We start from the raw sequence: 16973 nt of genomic DNA, 5'->3' as shown, positions 1-16973 counted from the left end.
GAAAGATTCTCCTTTTTCAGGGTTTTGCTAGCAAAGGACAAATTGCATTTGGAATATAACTGTATGAATTTTAAATGATGGTGCCTTAAAAAAGTTAATCACCTTAATTGTAGATTTCTAGGAGCTGGATTTGGCTCTGAGTCTTGTTCACGTGAATCTGGAATACATCCATTGAAGTTGGACATTGCACTCTAGACTTAAGTACATCATAGTCTTTTTCTTAGACCATGGCAAACTGCATAACATGCAAGTGTTCTGTATCTTTCAAGTGCAACAAGCTGAAACAAATATAACTTCACATTTAAGCAAGACCTCAGCTAATGTAATCATAAGGCTAGAAGAGCCATGTAAGAATCCCAAATGATTTCCCAGAGGAATTTCAGTTTCTAGCATGAATGCATTTAGGTCTAGGAGGTCTCTGTTTTTCCCAGCACTACTGAAAATGTGAAGGATAGATGCATGATGTTTTCCTTATACAACAAAGCTATGTTGTATTCATGACATGCATTCAACTAGCTTTTTCTTCTTACTCTTCTTAACCAGAAACCCTTTGCAAACTTTCCAATTTTCTCTTCCATAGTCAGGTGCCTTTACTGTCTAACTCCTCTCCTGTTGATTTTTCAGGTTCTGAGGCTGCAGCTGTGGGCCTTCATCCAGGGCAGTGTATTTTGAAAGTTAATGGGAATAATGCAACACATGGAAATTATATGGAAGTTCTGGAGCACTTTACAGCCTACAGGACCAGACAACAGGAAGCACTGGTATGAATACAAAACCTCAGAGGAAGTACATTAATTCCTGCCCTCCTTCTGTCCTCCCCTTCTTCTGTGCTTTTATGCTCACTAAATATTCAAAAAACCAACTTATATACATGTCTCTCTTGACTTAATTTACTCCCATGCCAAGGTCCTAGTAAAACTGAGGGAGCTAATTAGTTGCCTATAGTTGCAGAACATCTACAAATAAGATGTGCGCCAATTCATACACTGCATACAGTACTAAATATTATTAACTATTGCTAAAATTAGAAGTTCACCCAGATATTGATCTAGATTTTATATTCTCTGAAGTTCAGAGGAAAGCTGTGGGAATGTTGATATTTCAGCCAACTTAGAAGATATAAAATTGTTAGCTAGATTCACCTTTGTAGTCCAAACATATAGAGATCGGGCATTTTTACTGAGGTCATAGCTGAAGCCTGTATCTCTTGAAAGGGATTGTACCAGTGGGTCTACAGAACACATGAAGATGCTGAGGAGGACAGAGTTCAGCAAGCAGCGTCCACTGCATATCTGAATGGCAGTCATCCTGGCTCCAGCAAAGAAGACTCTTCACTGGAAGGAGGTGCAGAATTGGATCCCCTTCAAAATAGCCAACAGGAATCAGGTAAAGATTCTAATGGGGAAAGAAACCTAGGGAAGATTCAGGGGCTTCAGGAAGGAAAATTGCAGTAGAAATATAAAGTGTAATTATTATTGTAGAATATCTCTTGTCTTAGTAAAGCTTTATAATAGGATGAGGTCTGCCAGAGGAAGACCTCTGCAGTTTATTCAGGAGAAAAAAAAATTGAGAAAAATTGAGAAATCATACTCCTGTGACTCTCTGATCTTTACAAGAGAGCCAGTTTCTGGAATGAAAAGGCTCAGCATTTTAAGAATCATTTGGTAGCCCCTGCAAACCAGGAATTTATGGGCAGTATCAGCTAGAGAGGGAAGGTCTGCAAGTAACTCCAGCTAGAATAATCTGTTTTCCGTGATTTAAGATTAAAGATTAAGATTTTAAATTACTTTGATCTGGAGCAAGTTTTCAGAGCGTGTTACCACTGTGTCAGCAAAAGGTGTGGGTGTATTTCCTCCAACTTAGAAAAGTGTAACTCATAAAAAACGCTGCTTTACCTTCATGCTGAGAGCTTATTCGGAAAAGTAGATGTTAGGGGAGAATGCTGAAGCCAGATTCAATCCAAAGGACTGAGCCTGGACTCTCTGAATGCCATTGGCAACTTCTCCAGGAACAGATGTACATCTGTGTGAATCCCATCTAAGGTCTGGTGAGCCTGGTAATCTAATGGTCAAACAGTGCAGCTCCACAGTGGAACAGCTGGAGCCGTGCCCTGGTAGAGGCATGTGAGCAATTCTTTGGCAAATCTCAATCTGACTGTTAACAAGTCTGTTCTCTGGTGACAATAGTATTGCTGTGTGTAAAAAAATGTTATCTCCTCACCCCACCCCTGCCCTGCCATCTCAGTCTTATGACTGCACAGAAAATACATCTGGAGCATTTCCCAAAATTGGACAGAAAAGTGGCAGTCTTCCAGAGGGTCATTACAAACAAGACTCTGAGATTCACATACTTTACTTCCCTTTGAAAGCTTCTGCTGGGGTCTGTGTGTCTGAATGCTGAACAGAACTAAAAGTAGTGTCCTGTGCATGGATGTGTGCATGCACATATGGAAGAACATCAGAGTGTGGATTGGAGCATGTGGATTGTCTCAACCTGGTCCATCACTGTCTCCAGTAGCGGCCAACAGCAAATGTCTTCCTCAGAATATTCTCCCAGCCTCTAGCAGTACGTGGTTCAGAGACTCCTTGAGCCAAAGGTTGTGTCTTTGTGTCTTTGCATTTAATAATACCTCTCAACAGGTTTCTCTTCCCTATGCGTGCCTGTATTCATGTGTGCTGCCAAACACCTCTAATGACTTATTTTGGTTCCAGCCCAGAAACCACCACAGACCATCAGCTCTCCACTGATCATTGGTGAAGAAACACCTCTCATTAGCCTGACTGTGGATAACACCCACCTGGAGCATGGTGTGGTGTACGAATATGTCAGCAGCGCAGGAATCAAATCCTTTGTCCTGGAGAAAATTGTGGAACCAAAAGGTTGCTTCAATCTCACTGCAAAGGTACCAGAAAACATACATGGCCAGCTTCATTCCTAAACAGAACAGGGAAGCCAATAATATAGGCATTTCTCTGGTGTCTTGGCTCAACTCTTCGGATGAGGTAGCACATGGTCTTCTCAACCCTGCGGAGTTTCCTTCATTAGAAGGCACCAAGTTATAATAGCTCGTTTGGTATGAGCAAATCAGCAAATGCTTCCAGGATTTCAGCTGTTGAGGTAGAGGGAGGGGAGTCCTCAGCTGTAGAATTCTCGCTTTTATCTGTCTGGTAACATACTCTTTGCTGATACTCAAGATTAATCTTTTCAGGCAAGAATTTGCTTTACCTTGGAAGAAAATCAAGCAGCTTTTTGCCATCTGATAGGCTGGATTGGTCACTAAAGGAAGCAAGTAGAACTGCTGCTGTTGGAAAGCAGCAGTGCACTTAGTATTTTGGTCATCTATTACAATAGTGAGCTAATAGTAAATGTTTCTGTCACATCCCAGTAACATTATTGTTATGTCCTATGAAAGCATGCCAGACCGGGTAACTTTGACAGTGCACAGTGGATATTTTGATCCATTTCAGTTATTGTAAAAAATTTTGAGGAATGTTTTATGACTCTGGGGATTAGACATGATAGTGATTCCCAGGCGGTAATAAAGGCAACTTGGTCTGAGGGAAGCTTTATTCAACCATGACAACATGGGGGCTTTGCCACTTATTCAGTGGAAGAAAACTGTATTTTTCCTCACTGTCAAGTCTCATATCATTGACATCCTGTCTTTTTGTTTAGATTTTAGAGGCCTTTGCTACAGAGGACAATCACTTCATAAGGAATTGCAAAAGACTCATATCCCTAAGCAGTGCTGTGGCCACCATGCCCCAGTATGAATTCCGGCAAATCTGTGACACTAAGCTGGAAAGCATTAGCAGAAGGCTCACAAACTACCAAGAGGTACAACACTACTAGTTATTGGTGAAGTCTGAAGACAATACTTTGTTGTGGTAACTGGGTCTTAGTATTCTTTATTAAAGAATCCGAACTGCTTTAGAGGTGGGTGTCCTAGAGGCATGAAAACAGCTCTGCAAGTTATTGAAATAGCAAATTTTGAGGAAAAAGGACCTTATCTGTAAATCACTCCTTTCAGCTCGTCAGAGCTGTGGGTTATAACATATTATTGCAGCTTCATTTTCACCATATCAGTGAATAAATGACAACGGAATGATCAGTGTCTGATTTAACATGAACATAAGTATAGTGTATCATAGTGTAAACAAACCATGTGTGCTTTTTTGCGCGGTTACCTGAGCTGTTTGAAAAGAGAGTCCTAGAAGGTGTAGCTAATTGCTTTCATTTGTTGTTTTATGAGCTTTTTTTTAAATGTGTTATTCCAGCTGCAGCAGAAATCATATGATTCTGGAATAGGAGGCAGGAAGAAAAAAGGATTGTCTGTATTGCATCATAATTTTTTGCAAATGAAGTAGCACATGCTTGCTTTATTTCTCCCAGTTTGCAGATGAATTGAAAACAAAGGTGAGTCCAGCCTTCAAACAAGCCATCATGGAACCACATTCCCTCAACAGCATGGATTTCTGCCCCACCAACTGCCATGTTAACCTCATGGAGGTATCATACCCCAAAAACACTACCTCAGCAGGGAGGTCGTTCAGCATTCGCATTGGACGGAAGCCTTCTATTATTGGTCTTGATCCAGAACAAGGTGATAATTAACTTTCAAATCGTACTGATTTTATCTGCATAAAAAGTTGTGTCTTTCCACTGCTCAGCAGGGTCAAAATAAGTTCCAAAGAAACACAGTCTTGCCGGTACCCTTTTTTCTTACTTAAAATTTGACAGTAAAATGACAGCTTCCTTGTGTTGTAAAATAGTAATGCCTTTAAGCATAGAGAAGCTTCAGGTCAAATGTTTTTACTAGCTAAGCAGTGTGGTCATCTCATGATAATTAAGTGTCCTGGAGTATTGTTTGCACTTAGTAGAGGTGACTAAAAGAAAAGTGAATGGGGGCTAATAGTAGTGCTAGTGCTGTGAAGAAAGGCTACATTCAGGAGGAAAACATGAGTCAATCAGATTGTAGTGCTGTTTTCTTTTGTCATTACTAAATAAATTCCATGTGTTGGGGCTGAAAGTTTCTACTCTGTCAAGGGGATCTATTTTCTGATAAATAGCTGCTACATAGCATTTGTCCTATAACCTGATTATTTGAGTTCCAACATTTTTTCATCATGATCTCACCTAATATGCTTCTGATTCATTGTCTTGTGAAGGTCAGTGCAGGAATGTCTGGAAGAGACGCAGGGAAGTGTAGACTAACCAATCTTCTGAAGAATGGCATTGACTATTCAAAATGAGGTCAATAAAGAAGCCCTGCTCGCTTGAAGATATTAAAATTCCATAGTATTTTTAATGCGAGCTGAGGTGGTTAGCAAAGTACCATACCAAGACGTCAGCATTTTTAAAGGAAAAGGCATTTTATTTCTCTTCTGTAAGGACATAATCCTGTTTCTTTTTTATATATATATATGTGTGTGTGTGTGTAAATGTTTGCAAAGCTGGAATAATAACAAAGACCAACTCCTGAGAACCTGAATTCATTAACATTTCAACAAATGCTTTTAGATACTATCCATGTTGTCTGTATGAGTATATGTGTGGACACTTGCTGTCTTTCCTTCCATAATTTAACCTGTCTCTGGACTGCAGTAAATTCAAAACATCTAGTTGGCATGCCAGGAAAAAAACCCAAACCTTCTTTTTTTTTTTTTTTTTTTGAATGTTTTTGTCATAGATTGTAATTATATAAAATAATTCTATGAAATTTTATTTTTTCCTGTTAGAATTCCACCTATCCTAAACTATCATTATTGGGATGGAGTGGGGAAAGTCATGAGAGCCATACTAACTAGACCCTTCAATGTTTAGTAGGTACCTTAAATCCAGTCTCATATACTCAACATTGCATCACCACTATGGCTGCACCATCCTGGAGATGTCTGACCCCAGAAGATGGAGATCTTGATGGTAGCTTTGGCCAGCAGAATGGAGGAACAATTCAGGAAGAAAGGGGACTCAGTTTTCTGCTGAAACAGGAAGATCGGGAGATACAGGACTCATACTTGCACCTTTTTAACAAACTTGACATTGCAGTGAAGGAAATGAAGCAGTATGTCATTCAGATAAATAAGTGAGTAAAGAATCCCGTATGCACTGCAGAGAGCAATTCTGATAAAATGGAGGCATTAACCTCAGAAAACACATTGTGCCTGTCGACCCCAGCTGTCATACTCTTATGCTCACCTATTCACACGTGCACTTGCATTACAGCTCCTTGCTGGTTGTGTCAAACCTACTCCTGTGCAGATCCACCAATGTATATATTATTGCCCTTTGCTCCTAAAAGGCTACCTGAATTCAACAGTCACTGTTTTGCTTACTGTATATTCCAATATAAAAATCTATTTGGTGCCAACAGCAGTTTTGGAATTCCATATAGACAGAGTCCCTACCCTTGAGGTTTTGACTGTCATAAGGCAGACTAAGCAAAACTTGTGATTTCAGGCAGCTTTCTCTATGGCACCTATGTTTTCCTTTCCTCTTTTTGTCTAGTTCTTTTTCTCATCATGGGTCTCCTAGTAGTAGTAATGAAGGATTTGAGTAGTGCGTCTGTGTATTGTGCATAACTGGCAGGATTTTGGTAGCAGGGGCTGCAGGGGTGATCTGTGTGGGAGGAGGCCATAAGCTGCCCTAAGCTGTTCACAGCCACTTCCAGGAATCCCAGTAACAAAAAAGAACAGCCCATTGTACACCAAAACTTCAACTGACCGTAAAGCATGTGGAGCCTTGGCTCAAACATATTTAAGAAAGGCCGGTAGCTGCTGGGTAGAGCCAGCGAGCTGAGGCACTGCCTCACTCTCACTGAGGAGAAACCCAGCGCCTTGGATGGAGAAAGTGAGGACTTTGGCAAATTAAAAACAGAGCTCTTTCAGGTCACCGTGGTTACAGTGATTAAGCTGTACCTTATGGAGGTAGGGTACCTATGGAAACAGGACCTTTTGTGAAGGTCATTCATGGATTTCAATGAACCCCTTTCAGAGCTTGCAATTTTACATAGCTGTAGTCTATGTAAAATAGTGGCAAGGTTGCTTTTGATTTCACATAGCTGAATTCCAACCTTAGTCATTATACTTCATTTGTGAGACTACCCACCAGTCCCTGAGAGCTGTGCGTTTTACTTTTGCAGACTTTTGTCCACCATAACAGAACCTACAGAAGGTGGTGCCTGTGAGCCACCATCTACTGAGGAGACATCTCCACCTTCCCTGGGAACAGAGGAGAGTGATCCTGACAAAGCTGAGCATGGTGGAATCAAGAAGGTCTGTTTCAAAGTTTCTGAGGAGGACCAGGAAGACTCTGGGCATGACACAATGAGTTTCAGAGACTCGTACAGGTTAGTCTGAAGATTGTGCCACTTTTACCTTACTAATGTAATGTTTTGAAGCTCTAATCCAGGTGTGGATTCAACAAGCAGGAGGACCTTGTTTGTTTTTTTACCCCAAACCACACAATTGTCACATGAACTCTTGCTAAAATTACACTGTAGTACCTGCAGCTCTTCTCCTCATCTTTGTCTGTCTCATTTTCTCTCAATATGATAGTAGTAGATGACAAATCGATAGACCAGGATTCTTTTCTAGAGCAGATTATCGACTATTTACATACACCAGCAGGTACATCTTGCATGACTAAAATGGCCAGCAATCAATCTAAATTTTCCGAAGTGTGGTACATGTGCATGAACATGGTGCATTTCTCCATGGTTCACCAGAAGGACTTCATGTGATCTTAATCTGAACAGTGTCTGTGGAGTAACATCTATGAAAAGGAAGCAATCGAAGAGTACTAGATTGTAAGTCTTGACGCAAGTGTGCATCTGTTGCTGTGCCATGAGGATAACCACTCTTTGTGTGGCTCTGTGTTGAGTAGCGATGAATTGCCATGTGAGTCCTCCTAGCAGAGTGGAGGTCCAGATTTCCCCAAGGCATGTCTTCATTCCTGTTGCAAGTGTTTTCTCGGAGCTTTTGTGTTCCCAAGAATTATTCTATTCTTGGAGCTATGTGAACAGTTACATATCAAATAAGAAGCTGCTGCACTTACTTTATTTAACTACGACGTCTAGAATTCTCTATCTGGGCTGACGTTTGCCTGGTTCTGAACTGTGCTGCTCACATCACAACGAGCAGTATAGTAGTAGAAAGCACCAAAACCCAGCAGACCTGACAGACCTTCAGTGGACACTGGATTTTTGCTGATCTGTTGACACTCAGAACAATCTTAAGGTCTCCTGATGGGCTTTTCGATAGTTGTTGGAAGTCTCAGTTGAGGTTTTCCAGATAGACTACATCCAGCATCAGTCGTGGTGTCAGCTGTGCATCCCCTAAGTGAACACCGTAGGGTTTTTTTCTAAAGAAACAAACAGTAATTAAATATCTTACTCCATTAGTCCCTTGAAAATACCACCCTAGCCCTAACCCTCTTAAAGGTTAGAACTAGTTTTTCTAAGTTTGATTATTTGAAATAACGTTATTTTCCAGTCAGTCAATTATTCTGAATTCACTTAGTGAAGTATTCACTAGCTACAGTTACTTCATTACATTTACTACCATGGAGACACACAGCAAAAAACCTTTTCTCATAACAATGCCAAAATACCAACGCTTCTCGAAAATTGAATAAAATGAAATAAATAGGTCTCGTGTGACTTTCCCTTTCTATATCATATAGTTGGAAACTACAGAAGCTCGGCAGAGTTTGCAAACTGTTTGGTCTTAGTCGCTATTGTAAGGGAATATTTCCATTCAATTCTGCAAACAATTTTCCCAGAAGTCTACAACACTGAGAAACAGAAGTGGACATTGAGTTTTTTATTTTTAATGGGCCTTTGAAACCACAAATGCAAATGTTTATTCAGGTGTCTCAAAATCTTGTTTTTGGGACATGATTGCTGCTTCTCCAGGAATATTTGCTACGAAAGGAAATCTCACACACTCCAAATCTGTCTTTCTTGGGAGGAAACATTTGGAAACTCCGCTTCAGAAGAAATGGAACAACAAGTTGCAGTCATGTCTGACCATTGCAATTTTACATCCTTAATAGGCCATTTTTACATTTATAGTAGGGCCATAGGACTTTGCCTATACGAAGGAGTAAAGACACTTTACAGTGAGTTGGGAGGATTAGAGTAACCTGAATGAATGACGCATCTTTGAAACTTCCATGTTACAGGTCTGATTCTTGCTGTTGGTTTTGTACTAGTACAAGTAGTAATATGTTACATTCATGCAGAAATGACAGAATCTGACAACATCAGAACCCCCTTTACATTGGAAGGGGTCTCTGGAGCCCACATGGTCCAATCTCTCGCTCAGAACAGGTCCAACAAGATTGGTTGCTCAGGGTCTTGTCCAGTTGAACATTGAACGTCTCCAAGAACAGCAGATATGAAGTCAGTAAAGAAACAGAACCAGCACTCACAACGTTGAGATCTGTGGCATCTATTTATTGTGCTAGATTTATATCTGCACATCTACTCTGAAGCTTTTTTATTTAAAAGTGCTGTATTTCTTTCATTGTTAATAGGAATCCCATTTATGAACACACTTTTGTTTAAATGATTTCTGTAATTGAGGCTAATCTATTCTGGGTTACAAAGTGTCATCACAAACAGTCTCTGTGGGTCTGTCACTTGTTCCAAAATTCTACACGTAAACATACGATGAGAAAGATTATTCTGTCTTGTCTTTATTAGACAGAGGCAGAGAATTAATCATATATTACAGATAATACTTATTCAAGGGGGAATAAAAGGTATTTTGGTGGGTTTTGATCTCAAAAAACTACTGAGGAGCTACAAAAATAACCAAATTACAGATAAGAAAATATCTTGTTTGCATTAGCCATGCTTCTTTCTCCGGGATCATTTGGAGGTGTTTTGAACCCAAATTTCAATAGGGTTCATACTGCAGAGTAGTTCCCGTAAGTATTAATCTTCTTCAGAAAAAATAGGTTTCTTTGATAATAGGTTTAACAAAGGACAGGCAAGAACCCTGATTAGGGTTCTTTCAATTGGTCTTACATTTTTCTCTCATCTCAGTCTAAAATTAAAACAGAGGAAGAGACAATATGGAGTTTTGTAGGCTTTGTTTTGGGCTTTACCATTAAAAACAGCGTCACCTAATTAGAGGGGGACAGACTGAGATCCATAGCCTTTTTGATTACTTTTATTAAGTTATAATTAGTGTAAAGTGAACTTTAAACAGAGGAGATTCATACTAGAATTTTCCAGGTGTGTATGAGCCAACATTGGTGTGAAGCCAACTGTAGTGACTCCTCTGCTTCCTGAGATAGTTTTAGGATCTGCAGTGCCTGATTCTCCGATGGTATAGATTCCTTACATTTCCTCTCCCATCTCCAATATCTGTGCTACTGCAGCTTCAATATAGGCTGGAGTTGGATGCTGTAATATCCTGAGAATTGGTAACAAATGTTGAGTTTAGTGGAGATTCAATCTCACAGATTTTAATTATTTCTCCCCTACTCGATGCTCATAGAGCATGTTTAATGATGCGATCCAGATGAGGTCCGTGGTGGGAAGTCCGTTTTCATTATTTATAGGATCCAGGTGATACATTAAGCATTGAGTGGTCACTACAAATGGAAAAAGACATCCTCTTACAGTGCCAGCCCTAGAGGCCTTGCTTAATGGTTGTTCTGCATGTAATTAGTTTTTCTTCTGTATATGCGTAACAGAATTAGTTTTGGGGATTGCAGTGTTGTTAAAACCAGAATGATGGTATATCAGAGACTGGGTTTAAGGACAGCTTTTTTCAATCACCTTCTTTGCTTTTCTTTCTAGTGAATGTAACAGTAACCGGGACTCAGTGTTGTCGTACACCAGTGTACGGAGTAATAGCTCTTACTTGGGCAGTGATGAGATGGGATCAGGTGAGTATATGCATAGGTTACATACATGTTTCTCATACCAGACCCCTTAGCAGAGCTGATAAGTCTTTGCTGATTATAAGCACTTGCATATTTAAGTTGCAAATGTGGTTTCTTCAAAACTAATCACAAGAACATAAAGATAGAGAATTGTTCTTTTTCTAATGAACCACAGTAAATTTGGAATATGGAAGAGCTATTAGGCAGGGATAAGCTGCTTTAGTTATTGGACCTTTGCATTATATGAAAAATCACGAGTATTTTGATCTATGAATTAGAGATAAAGCAGCAATCATTTTTCACCCACTCCAGTGTGAAGGTGTGCTTGTGTCATCTGTGGCCTCATCACAGATTACGTTTGTAAGACAGTTAAAAGCTTTTCATCTTTCCTTTATTAGGAGATGAGCTTCCCAATGATATGAGGATTCCTTTAGACAAGCAAGACAAACTTCATGGCTGTCTGGAACATCTTTTTAACCAGGTCTGTAAAGCATTACTATAACACAGAATCACTTTCTCTTTATCAATGTCAATACAAGAAATTGGAAGTATCAAATTGTTTAATGAAAGCATATTTTGAGGGAAGGCAAACTGTCAAGATTTTGGGGTACAGTGCAAGCAAGTATATTATGGGACAGGGAATCAACTTTGTCAACATTCAAGTTGCCTTGTGTGATTTAAGCAAGGTTGACCTGCCTTAGCTCAGGCATTAGACTAAGGGGAAAAAAGCTTTCATGAAAAAAAGGAAAAGGTGAACAAAATTCTAATACCTTGTATGATCTAAATGGATCATATTTACAGATCTCAGGAGGGTCCTTGCAAGTTTAGCCAACAGATGTCTTTATAGAGGTATAGCACCAGAGAATTGTTTTGTATTATCTTTTATCTCATCAGCATGTAGATCGTCATTGTGCAAAATGCTGTATTCAATATGAGAGACTCTTGAGGCCAGTTCATGGTTAAAAAGTCTTAATGCTATTTGTCAACGAGAAATCATTCCAAAATACAAATAGTGTAATGGCTTTTGCTTTTTCCCACAAGAGTTCTGTTCAGATTTTTTTCTGCAAGTCTTAGTAACACTGATTGAAAACATTCCAATTGTAGGTTGATGCAATCAATGCACTTCTAAAAGGACCAGTAATAACTAAGGCCTTTGAAGAAACCAAGCACTTTCCAATGGACCACAGTTTGCAAGGTAAAGAAGAAGGTTGATTGTATTTAATAATGTGATTTCCTAGGACTTAAGAGCTTAACATGAATGCACATACACTATACGGCCACACAGAGTTACTTAACTATGCAGTCTACCCAGTCATACATTAAAGGCAGGTACCGTGTCTGACCGTTGAAATTTTGCATCCTTAAAAGGTCATTTTCATGTGCATTCCTTCTGAATCACACAGAACACTTTTCTGTTATATGCCGTTGAATCCTCACAGCTCCTTCACAAGTCTCCAAATCTATCCTTTGGTGTGAACACAGATATGTATCTCAAAAGGTACAAGGTAGAGATAGGTCAGATACAAGGTAAATGGGCTCTCTGATAAGCTGATGAGGGGCTGACCGCTGTAGATCTGAAGCACCAAAAGGTTCTGCCTGAGTTTGCTTAATGACTTATTCTGCTTTTCTTCAGATGGATAATTGCCAGAGTAAACTCATCCTCACATGACACTTATTTTGAAAACTGATTCCCGTAGAGAGCAAACAAATGATACCGTGTTTTCTTTTTCCTCAGGGAGCATGATGAGACTTTGGTCTTAATGGTTTTGGGGCCCAGGATGTGGTTTCTTCTCTCACTGAAATACACAGGACTTTATTTTCTGAACATTTGCTGCATTTCCTTTCCCACTTGAAATCTGAAATGTTTCCTACTATTCCTACTATACTTCAGGTGCTGTAGTCACGCTCCAACCTTTGACAAGCTCTATTTTTAAGTTACAGCAGCAAACTCTAGAAGAGAGCTTTTTCTGCTTCTTTTTCCTGGCTCCAGAAATAACTCCTATGAAGTTCTGTTACATGAACTCATCTCTACACGTTCACATTTATGTAGAATATCTGTTAGTCTTTCCATGCACTGTTTGAATGAAGTGAAGAAATAACAGACACCCTGTGTTCACTTCCGTTATTTTATTTTGCTTAAACAGAGTCTCATTTATTAAAAGTAGATTAATTACACTGAGAGAGTCTTTTAGTTAACTGAAGTTGACTGAAGATCCCACATTCATCACACTAACAGACAAGCCCTGCTTACATTCAGCTGGAATCCTGCACCAAAGTGTCTGTTTTATAGCTACGTAGACACCTTTCAGTGATGGATGTAAATTTGAATGCTATCCTGTTTCTGTTCATGAGCAGTTATTTGGCACAGTTTTTCTGTGTTTCTCTGTCTGCTTATGCATTTCATCACCAACAATGGGGTATTTGGCTTAGCTACATAGCTAAGTCATGGAGGATAAATCTCCCCTCTGTAATTAAATAATTAGCTTCCATCAGGTGAAAGAAAGCAGAATATTTCATAACTTCTCATCAGTATTATGGGATGTGACAACTGCAGCCAAAAAGTTGATCTGATTCTGCACAGCCAGAGACTCTAGATCTACCCGATATAGCTGCCTGCACCTTATTAAAGGCAGAGAAAACAGAAGGGAATTCTGTGCTTTGTGAGTAGTGTAGAGCTCCCTTCGCGGTGCATGTCACCCATGTACATAACTTTTAGTCCACAGTCCTGAAAACAATGCTAGGAGACTGCTGATCATGAGATTATAGGAATAGTCTTTTTTTCCTTCTGTATTAGATCTACTTAAGAACCTTTTTCATTCACAGTTGTTGCTATTGATACTGTATCTCTGCTTTCATCTGTATACACATTATAACTCATAAGCCGCTCTCACCTATGTAGCATTTCCTTAATGGCTAACAAACTTCATTTTGTCTAGAATTTAAACAGAAGGAAGAAACCACAGTTAGGTGCCGGAATAATATTCAAGCCAGCGTTCAAGAAGATCCATGGAACCTTCCATTGCGCATCAAGAACCTTGTTGAAATCATACAAAAACATGTGGAAGGTCTGTAGATAAGGAAAAGTTTATCGGCTTCGGGGAGAAAAGATCTTGATCTAATCAAGTCTAGCAGTTCACTTTATCATTTTATCTCAATTTGTAATAAGGCTGTACTGGGCTCTAGAGAAGAACAGGTAAAACAGGTTATTGTTTGCAGAGTCCCAGTGCTGTATGGTAAAATCTGACCTGTGCAGCAATTCCAAAGAACTTTCTCTCCCTGATTTCACCAGCGCATTCAGACAGAATGGTATCAGACTGATCTATTTCCCTGTGCTTTTTTTAACCCTTTTAGAAAATGGAGGGAGATGCTTGATATATTCCAAAATGAAATGAATGCTAATCAGACACTACAACATCCTAAACTATTGCAGTCTGGTTGAACTGGAACAGGAGCTGAATCTGTTGTTTACAGACCAGTGCAAAGCACTGGACAGAAATCACCTCCTTAGGGATTCATCTACATGTGCAATTTGTTTCCAATAATTCATGGTAGTTAACAGAGCATTTAGCCTGTAAAATTCTTTGATTTACACCTTGTTTCTTTTTCAGTTGTTAACATGTCTGTGTGAGTAAGGACTACTAGAGTAAATAGAAATGGCCACGCAGGGGCCAGGGATTGTGGGGAATGAGGAGACTGTTAACCAAATGCAATCAAATCTACCTTGGTATCATGTTGACTAGAGCATTCCTTTTCTTCACTGTTTTAGATGGGAAGAATCAGCTGCTTTTGGCCTTGTTAAAATGCACAGGTATGGGATTTTGATTTGTTGCAAAACAACATCGTATGTACAGAAGTCCCTAACACTTAGAGTTTTATGTGCATGCACGTGCATACATCAGAATGTTATGTTTTTCCTTAGCATTTAGGTTTTTCCCTGGCATTTTATGCTAACATTTCTCATGCTCTGCATCTAGGGCAACTTTCCATGCATCTGACATCTGTTCTTCAGTTTACATTATTTCAGTTCACTGTAGGCTGCTTGTGTTACCTGGCTGATCGCTGATGTTTCACAAGCACTGTTTTTCTTTTTACTGTCTTCATTTTTTCCTTTGCACAATCCTCCTTCCCAGATGGCCTTTACTGTTTCCTGCTGTGGTGAGAACATGCAGCAAAAATGAGACCTATTGCACAACTTTCTGTGAGACCATGGACTCTGTCATCTTTCCAAACAGAGCAGACGTGTTAGGAGTTAGGATTGTGTATACTGAGATTACAGCCAGGAGCAGACTAAGAACCTAAATGTGCAGGTAGCACCTAAATACACTGTGGACATTATTAATCTGTTACCATGCACAAAACACTGTGCTCGCAGATCAAGGGACAGGCCTTTCCCAGGAGTGAATGTGCAGTCTTTTTGTAATTGAAACACCTACTTGGTTTACTTTTGTTTGAAAATGAGATAATAAATAATTGGAATAGGCTGTCATTATTTCACTGTGCCAGACTTGATTCTCAAGTCTTCATAGAATGAAGATGAGAGATTTGTATGGCTCTAAGTCACCTCTCAGCTCCTGCCAGGGCTGGTCCATGAGTCTGTCCAAACCAGCCTGTGGCACCAGCCTAGTGTCCATAAAGGCTGTTTTTACTGTTAGCAGATATAACGACTCCCTAAGTCTCTACCTGTCCCCCATCTCCTGCAGCATTTCCATGAACATCCTCTGGAACGAATGGAGGAGCAGATGGCACTGAACTGGCTATGGCAGCTTTATGGCACCAGGGATTCCCTTGCCTTGAGGGCAGTCCTAAGCTCTCTTTGCCTTACTTCCAGCAGTACAGAGGTGTACTGCTAGGATTGGTTGCCCTGAAGTTGAGAATGTGGCCCAGGGCCTGGAGTGTATTAGTCGGTCTATTGTGTTCAGCGCTTTATAAAAATAATCCAGATCTTCAGAGCCTCTGGGTGATGTCTTTAGCTTCTTTCTCTGGGGAACACTGCCTTGACAATGCGAGACTGCTGTACTGCAGTGCCTGCTGGAGGAGCCCAGGGTGCCTGGGAAGTAGCTCTTCACTTATTCATGTGCCTCTTTGGCCTGCAATCCCCTTAAGTGTGACGGGGTTGATTTGACCAGCATGTGGCTGCCTGGCAGGCAGACTGGAAGCAAAGTTAACACAGGGGAAATTCTCCCAGGAAACATAAACCAATTGGTACCCTATGGGCAGGCCCAGTTAATGTATTAAGCATATGGGAAGCCCAGAAAATACAGATGGGTGGGGGAAAATGAATCTCTAATAGCCCAGGAGAGAAGTAATGGCAGAGACCTCCTTTCAAGAATTCTCTTGCTTCTGTAAACATAAAAAGAAGGGAATCGGTCCAGATATGGCACTAAGGAGTTACAGCTCTTCCCAGTCAGAAGAATGAGCATGCAGATGGCAGAGGTAGTAATAAACAATCAAGTGGACTAGAAAATTTTTGAACGTGCATGTGCTCCAGCTATGCTGTCTTTATCTATACACCCAGGTCACACAGCAAGAAGAGGTTATCTGTTAAGTCTGTGCAAAGCTACCGCAGAAGCCAAATGTCATGCACGCACACACACACACACGCAAACTGCTTCTTTGGCAGTGAGATTAAAGACATGTATACTCATGACTTCTTTATGCTTCTCTCCCCTTTTCTGGCAGATACTGAGCTACAGCTGAGACGTGATTCCATCTTCTGTCAGTCCCTTGTGGCTGCTATTTGCACCTTTTCAGAGCAGTTACTGGCTGCTCTCAACTATCGATACAACAACAATGGGGAATACGAAGAGAGCAGCAGAGACGCCAGCAGAAAATGGCTGGAACAGATAGCAGCCACTGGTGTTTTGCTAAACTACCAGTCTCTTCTCTCCCCCAGTGTGGTAAGATGAAGAGTTGTGGCACCCTTGGGTCTGCCCACACTTGCCTGTATGCTTCTCTGCCACTCACAGCACAGCCAGAGCCCTTCATCCTAGCAGCATGTTTAGACTGTCACTACAGCAACCTCTGGAGATTCCCGCTGCTGACAACCATGTGCCAATATTCCATATCCCATCATT

General features: G+C 40.3%; 1 protein-coding gene across 1 annotated transcript in view; it reads left to right on the top strand.

Moving 5' to 3' along the window:
- The window catches only part of PREX1 (phosphatidylinositol-3,4,5-trisphosphate dependent Rac exchange factor 1), a gene marked incomplete at its 5' end in the record, with an annotated part of 112475 nt that overhangs the window by 85522 nt on the left and 9980 nt on the right, over nucleotides 1–16973 (top strand). Inside the window, 13 exon segments of the mRNA XM_019472963.1 lie at nucleotides 625–761; nucleotides 1215–1386; nucleotides 2712–2902; nucleotides 3676–3837; nucleotides 4393–4603; nucleotides 5824–6085; nucleotides 7142–7348; nucleotides 10814–10902; nucleotides 11298–11380; nucleotides 12004–12094; nucleotides 13836–13964; nucleotides 14666–14707; nucleotides 16579–16796. Coding sequence (XP_019328508.1) covers nucleotides 625–761; nucleotides 1215–1386; nucleotides 2712–2902; nucleotides 3676–3837; nucleotides 4393–4603; nucleotides 5824–6085; nucleotides 7142–7348; nucleotides 10814–10902; nucleotides 11298–11380; nucleotides 12004–12094; nucleotides 13836–13964; nucleotides 14666–14707; nucleotides 16579–16796 — 1994 coding nt within the window.

Source organism: Aptenodytes forsteri, unplaced genomic scaffold (genome assembly GCF_000699145.1).
Source record: "Aptenodytes forsteri isolate BGI_AS27 unplaced genomic scaffold, ASM69914v1 Scaffold374, whole genome shotgun sequence".
NCBI classification, from domain to species: Eukaryota; Metazoa; Chordata; class Aves; order Sphenisciformes; family Spheniscidae; genus Aptenodytes; species Aptenodytes forsteri.
Note: the sequence above shows the minus strand (reverse complement) of the source record. Positions and strands in the feature narration are given on the sequence as shown.